This window comes from Mirounga leonina, unplaced genomic scaffold (assembly GCF_011800145.1).
Source record: "Mirounga leonina isolate KUSES-001 unplaced genomic scaffold, KU_Mleo_1.0 Mir_125, whole genome shotgun sequence".
NCBI classification, from domain to species: domain Eukaryota; kingdom Metazoa; phylum Chordata; class Mammalia; order Carnivora; family Phocidae; genus Mirounga; species Mirounga leonina.
Window position 1 is genome coordinate 6358306 of NW_023270305.1, and position 7758 is coordinate 6366063.

General features: G+C 32.8%; 1 protein-coding gene across 5 annotated transcripts in view; it reads left to right on the forward strand.

The window, feature by feature from the left end:
* The window catches only part of GEN1 (GEN1 Holliday junction 5' flap endonuclease), a 28691-nt gene extending 22396 nt beyond the window's left edge, over window positions 1–6295 (forward strand). For all 5 annotated transcript variants that reach the window (XM_035000636.1, XM_035000637.1, XM_035000633.1 and 2 more), the window contains 4 exons: window positions 160–290; window positions 1809–1870; window positions 3795–3935; window positions 4481–6295. In XM_035000636.1, the coding sequence (XP_034856527.1) occupies window positions 160–290; window positions 1809–1870; window positions 3795–3935; window positions 4481–5802 (1656 nt within the window). In that variant the 3' untranslated portion in view covers window positions 5803–6295. The remainder of the gene's footprint in view (window positions 1–159; window positions 291–1808; window positions 1871–3794; window positions 3936–4480) is intronic.
* The last annotated feature ends 1463 nt before the right edge of the window (window positions 6296–7758 follow it).

Below are 7758 nucleotides of genomic sequence, written 5' to 3' on the forward strand. Positions count from 1 at the left end.
AACATTGCCTCCTTAGGAGGCTCATTGTTCTTTCTGGGAATATTCTTACTGGTACTACTTTAACTAATGTTAATCCTGAAAGAAAAAATGATATTATCTGAGAGTGCTGTTTGTTCCAAGAGATAACAAAATCTTGTTTTATTTGTTTTATATTTACAGAGATTTACTCTTGAAAAAATGGAATGGCCCAATCACTATGCATGTGAGAAATTGCTAGTGCTTTTGACCCACTATGACATGATAGAAAGAAAGCTTGGTAGAAGGAACTCTAATCAACTACAGCCAATTCGGTAAATGAAGAATTGTACAGAGAAGTCTCTGTGTTTCCATTTGAGTATCTTATGATCTATATAATAATCTTATTAATACCTTTAATAATCTTAATACCTTTGGTAGTGGGATATATAGCTCTTTGTTATATAAAAATGGAGTAAAGGTCTAGTAGGAAATATTAAAAGTTTATTCAGAGTTTATAGTCAAGATAACAGTAAGTTCATGCCTTCGCACACTTTTCTGCTTCAAACAAGTAGTAATAACAGATTATTAAAGAAATAAATATAAAATGATATAGCCAAGCTTAACCATAGAACTATTTCAATGAACCAGAAAGGGAACAAAAATGTAAAGTGAATGGAGGGACAGAAACTGAGAATTGGTAAAATTTAGCAAAGGGAATATGAGTATTCATTGTGCTATTCTTGCAACTTTTCTAAAGGTTTAAAAATTTTCAAACTAAAAGCTTGGGAGGAAATATCAAAGAAAAATGATAGACTACAAAGGAATGACAGTCTGATAGCATACATCTTTCATGACAGTAATGCTGGAGTAACATTTCAAAGCTTTGAGTAAAAATGATTGGCAACCTACATATCATTAAAGCCTTATTTACTGGTTGGTGAATAAATCACAGATTCTCATTGAAAGCACTATAAAAGGAGGTACCTAAGCAAGAAGAAGAATGAACCCAGTGGGATGATGTGGATAACAAAAAACAGTGGTCAATCAATAAAGAGAAATCAACAAAATATATTTAGCTAATTTAATAAACTAACTGGAAAAATATGTATATAAATAGCTGCATAATGCTTGATGATTAATATACAATGATGATAATAAATGAAAACTTCCAGCGTATGCATGTAAACCATTAAGGGTAACCACTAAAACACCAGAAATGCAATCTCTATCTTTGAAGCCAATACATAAAATAGGAAAGTAAGACTGTCAAACTAAAAGAATACAGGAAGGAGGAAGGGGGAAGTAGCAAAGAAAAAGTTGGGTAACAGAAAACACAGAATAAATTGTATAAATGAGTCCAGCAAGATCAGTGATCACAATAAATGTAAGCGGATTAAACTCATCAATTAAAAGGCATTATATTGGATGAATAAACAAAATTCAACAATATTCTGCTATTTATAGGGCATGTGCAGAATAAAACTACACAAAATTTGAAAATAAAGAGATTTAAAAGACTACCACAGAAATATTTACCAAAGTGATGTAGCAAAATTAACAGAAACAAAATAGACTTTAGAAGAAAAATCATTATTATGGAAGAAAGGAACGTTGAATAATAACGAAATCTACTGATAGGATATTACAATCATCAACTCTATGCACCTAACAATAAAATTATCTTTTGAATAAACTAGTCAAAGGAATAATTACGCCAATTCTTCATAGTATTTTTAGAATATTATAAGAATAGAACAAAAGCCAATGGAAATTGAATAATTCAATCTACAAATTGAAAATTTCAAAATAACTCCTGCAATTAGACCTCATTAGAAGAATTTGTTTTTCAGAATCCTTAAAACCCGGATCAGAAATGGAATTCATTGCTTTGAAATAGAATGGGAAAAGCCTGGTATGTATTCACTCTAAGCCAAATTTGTAACATTTAACCATATATAGGTTTAGCAAATATGGTATACATATATAAAACATGTATATACATATATATAAAACATACATATATAAAACAAAGAAGAGACATCTCACATGCACTGAGGATTGATTTCATAGTTTACCTGTGCTATTTGAATAAGTTTTGACTAATAGTAAATATTAAAAACTTTAAGTAATTTTATCTTAATATCATAAGTTGATATTTCTATAGTAATTAATATTTAAGAATATAATACAGAAATAGTTTTGATATTTCTGAAGAAAATGCTGCTGCAAACAGTCTTGTCATTGGATTTCACTGTGTAGTTGGGTCTAAAGAAATCAGGTTGCTGCGTAGGACCTGAGGTACTCTTCCTCTCCTTTCTTTACTCTGTTAAGTTTTTTTTTTTTTTAAGATTTTATTTATTTATTTGACAGAGAGAGACACAGCGAGAGAGGGAACACAAGCAGGGAGAGTGGGAGAGGGAGAAGCAGGCGCCCCGTGGAGCAGGGAGCCCAATGCAGGGCTCGATCCCAGGACCCTGGAATCATGACCTGAGCCGAAGGCAGACGCTTAGCGACTGAGCCACCCAGGTGCCCCTACTCTGTTTAGTTTTCATGAGAATTTATAGTTGTCAAATTACTCTTGTTTTGCTATAGACAAAAATGCAGTGAACTCCGAATTAGCTCCCAAACTGAAGGCAAGGAAAGCACAGATCATTTAAAATGGAAAGTAATCCCAAATTCATTTCTATCTGGCTTTGAAATTAGATTGTGTGATTATATGTGAATGAATGAGGCAGTAGATTTGTCAAAGAAAGTTTAAGTTGTAGGTAATTTTGAAGAATGAAATTGTAAGGAATTAGATAAACCATGCTAAGCAATACTAGGAAAATAGAAAGCTGAAGAACTTTGAGGACTGTTTAGCAACAGTTCCACCAACTGTAGTATATTTTCAGGAAAGAAAATCACATTAACCCAGTTTGGCAGCACATCTCTGTTCAGAACTGAGCATTGTCAGGGGCGCCTGGGTGGCTCAGTCCATTAAGTGTCTGCCTTCGGCTCAGGTCATGATCCCAGGGGTCCTGGGATCGAGCCCCACGTCGGCCTCCCTGCTCAGCAGGGAGCCTGCTTCTCTCGCTCCCTCTGCTGCTACATCTGTTTGTGCTTTCTCTCTCTCTCTGTCAAATAAATAAATAAAATCTTAAAAAAAAAAAAAACAACTGAGCATTGTCCTTTGTGGGTGCTATTTTTTAAAGGAGAAAATGTACTCCTAGCCAGTTTAAGAAACACTGTAAGTTCATCTGTTTCCATTGTTTGTACTTTAAACTCATCAACTAATATTTTCATTATAGGGTAGCTTCTCATGTGATTTTCCCTCATGTAGGATAAACATAAGGATCTAGTCTATTTGTATGTTATATTGTAAATTTACATGCAAGCATTCTCATTTTCATTTAGTAGCTGCTTGTGAGTCCAGTGAGCCTGGTGTACCCTCAATTCTGTTCTTTTCAGGAGCCATCACTAAAGAAAGTTAATGTTGGGAGTTTTACTATTCCCATTCTTTATCTGGAATTTTAACACTTATTATAGTAAATTAAAAGCAACCAACCTTATCTAAGCAATGTTTTCTATCCTGTAGGTACCATCTTTAGAGCAAGAGAATTTAAATTTTTCATTTTGAAAGGAATCTTTTTCCAGGTCTTGCCAGGCAGAAGAAAATCAGTTCTGTACTAGTATCAACAGATATTAAAACAGAGATGTTGTAAAGCAAGAACTGTGATGAATTATCAATTTGCACATGATTTCGTTTACCTGGCAAACTTACCAGGTAAGTTTCTTACCTAGGAAAATTGAAATTTACAAATATGCAATTAAGGCTGTGTCTACTTTTAATCTTTTAGAACATTATGCTCTGGAAGATAAACATGGAGAACTGGTTCTACAAACAATAGAAGAAGAATCATTGTTTGAAGCCGCTTATCCTGAGATTGTTGCTGTTTATCAAAAACAAAACTTAGAACTGAAAGGGAAGAAACAAAAAAGTAAGTATCACATTTGATAACTATTTATGCCACACACAAATGTTATAGAAGACTTACCTATTCTATTTGAATCTATCTTGTCTGAATTTTGCTGAAAGTTCTGTAAAATCAAGAGTTAGGATTGTACTCTTGCTTCTTTGTCTTGATACACTTCTTTTTTAAAGCCACGAGTAAACCATTCTGCTCTGTGTCTGCTAACTTAACCAAGTGTTAATAGTAATTGTACTATTACTTTTTGAGCAACTAGTATGCATAACATGTTTTGGATTATAAACACATTTTCTTTATTTCCTAGAACTTGATGAGGAAAACAAATTCAATTATAACATTGTTTCCAAAAGAAAATATTTTATAATATTTTATTAAGAATTACGTTGTTATGATTATTTATAACAGTTTCCAGGAATGCACTGAGACAAAAAAGACAAAAATAATAATTACTTATGCAGAAGATTTCTGATCTGAACTCTTTAGTTTATTTGCTTACTTAAGTTAAGGAAAATAAGATAGATTTTAAGAGTATTGTATTTTTTTTTTCTTTTTAGGCATGAAAATTAAGTCTAAAGAAAGCAATTGGCTAGAATCAGATAATACAAAGAGTTTCCAGTCACAGATGACTTTAAACCCCACATGTGAAGTCTTTTCTAAGCAAAATTCCAAGTTACATTTGGAAATTACCCCTGATCGTGCATTACCCCAGAAATCTATTTCTGCATCATTGAATAGCTTAATTTTACCTGAAGATACTCTCTTTTTGAATACACAAGAGCACTTGGTGTCTTCTCCAAGACCTTTGGCTATGCAGCAAGTTACAGCTGTCAGTAAGTCTCTAATTCCAGAATCTAGTCAACCTAGTACCTCATCCCATAACATATCAGCGATTGCTGATCTACAATTAAGCACCATTGACTGGGAAGATACTTCTTTTAGTAATTCTCCAGCTATTCCAAGGAACACTTCCTCTCATGGTTTAAAATCAGAACTTGAAACAGCCATCCCTGAAAATTTTAAACATTTCCCAGAAGAATTATCATGTGAATCAGAATGGTGCACCACAAACATTAATAAAGTGTTGGATCAGGATCTTCAAAAGACTAATCCTGAAGAGCATCTACTTTCTGGCATTACTCATTTACATCTTCAGGATTTGCCTTTAAAGGAACGAATACATATAAAATCATCATATCCTCAGGATAATGCACAGCCAAATGTTGACCTGAAAACTTTATCCCTACTTACCATAAAAGAATCTTGTATTACTAACAGTGGTTCTGATTGTCCATCACATCTCTCAAATGATCTTCTAGGTATTCATTTGCAAAATGAATCTAGAAAATCTAAAGTTCTAAAAGGAGACCAGCTATTTGGAGAAAACTATAAAATGAATACTTCTAAATCTTATTCTGTCAACAATCCAATAGTAAAGACCTCCAGTGTTAGAGCTGGACCACCAAATACTGCTTTAGATCATAGTAGAAAAGTGGATGTGCAAACCACTCAGAGAAGTGTAATGAAGAAGAGCGTTTGCCTTGACAGACATTCCTCTGATGAAGAAAGTGTCCCAGTGTTTGAGAAAGCTAAAAACACAACTCAGAAAATGAAGCATAGTTCTCAGAAGTGTAACCCAGCCCAATTCGAGAAAGATGATGCCAACAAGTTGAATAACCCTAAAATATATATGAAAGAAACTGAACAGTGTGTCCAGGCTTATAAAACAGCTGGAAATGAAGAATACTGTTTCCCAGATGCAGCTAAAGGTTCTCTGAGTTTTCTACAGCGTCATAAATACAAAGGTGACTCTGGTACTTCTTTGGATAGTCCTCTTCCTTTATGTCAAAGATTAAAACTAAGGTTCCAAAACTCTTGAAATGGAATTAAAAATATTTAAGTGTAACTTAGTATTTTAGTACCATCAGCACTAGCAGAGGCAGAATCTCTACATTTGGCATAAAAATGTAATGTGGTTCTGTGTATCATGAGACACTTTCCATTTTAATTAAAATTGTAATAAAAAATGTCTAAAACTTTGGTTTTAAAAGATGATCCTTGTGGTTAAAACTTTAAAAGTATATTTTAAAAAACATACTTTTGACATTGTTTATATCTTTATTGATTTTAAAGTTTTAAAATATTAGTACATTACTAGAGTAAATGCTTCATCCATTTGCTCACTTTTGTCCATTTCTTCCACAACCTCTGAAGTTTTCATCTATATTTCAGTTTGTTCCCATGAGGATAACTCTTTGTAATTACCTACACTCCCTCAGTGTCTTCTGTTTTGCCTTTTCTGAGAGTTTTATTTTCTCTCAATATGAAGATACATTTAGTGTGCTTTTCCAGTGTTGGTAACCTTATTCTCTTTGTGAGGGGCAAAAATGAAAAGGAGGAAGATGCTCAATATAATTAGTAAAAATTACGGTTGTAATGGCTGAAAAAACTGAGGAAAGCTACTTCTTACATAACCCCAGGAGTTCACAGTTATGCCAAATGGAAAAAGATTTGCAAAATAGAATGTATAATGAGAAAAGACTTAGAAATTTGCTCAGGATCACACAACTAACTAATAATGGTGTGGGAACCAGATTTCTTGCCTCCTAATTTATTGGCTTTTCTTTTTTTAATAGCACTTTTTTCTTTCCTTTTTAAAAATGATTTTGCACTATATTGACTCCAGTAACTCTAAATATTAAATTGTGCATTAACTTAACATTCAAAAAGTCTAGCAGTAACCAGATGGGAAAATAAAAAGTAAAGCTGTTGCTATTTGCAGATGACAAGATCTTTATATACAAAATTCTAACAAACCCACTAGAAACTATTAGAACTAATAAATGAGTTCAGCAAGGTTGCAGGACAGAAGATCAATATACAAACATCAATTATATTTCTATACATCTGCAGTGAGTAATACTAAATGAACTTAAGAAAATTCTGTTTACAATAGCATCAAAAAGGATAAAATACTTTGGAATGAATTTAACAAAAGAAGTGCAAAATATACACTCTGAAAACTACAAAATATCGTTGAAAGAAAGAAAACCTAAATAAATGGAAAGACATCCCATGTTCATGGATCAGACAACTTGATATTAAGATATTTCCCAAACTAGTTTATAGAGTCAAGGCTGTCTCCATCAATTTCAGCTGATTTCTTTGCACAAATGGACAAGCTGATTCTAAAATCCATATGGAAATTTAAGGGACACAGAATAGGCAAAACAATCTTTAAAAAAAAAATGGAAGGACTTGCCTCTCCTGATTCTGATTTCAAAACTTACTATAAGGTTTCAGTAATGAAGAATGTGTTAGAGCGGCATCAATGTAGACATACAGATCAATGGGATAGAATTGAGGGTCCAGATATATGCTCTAACATTTATGTTCAATTGATTTTCAACCGGAGTACCAACACAACTCAATGGGGAAACAGTATTCTTTCAGCAAATTCTACTGGCATTACAGGATATCCATATGCAAAAGTATGAATTTTGAGCACTACCTTGTACAATATGCAGAATTAACTCAAACTGGATCAAAGATCTGGTTGCAAACTATAAACTCTTAGAAGAAAACATGGACATAAATCTTTGTGAATTTGGATTAAGCAAGAATTTCTTAGATAAGACACCGAAAGTTTAGCTTGTACTTCATCAAAACCAACAACTTTTGTGTTTCAGAGGATACTATCAAAATGAAGAGAAAATCATAAAAGAGTAAAAAATATTTTCAAATTGTGAATGTGATAAAGGACTTGTGACTAGAGACACATGTCTAAAAAGCTCTTACAACTCAATAATAAAAAGGCAAATTAAAAAATAAAATA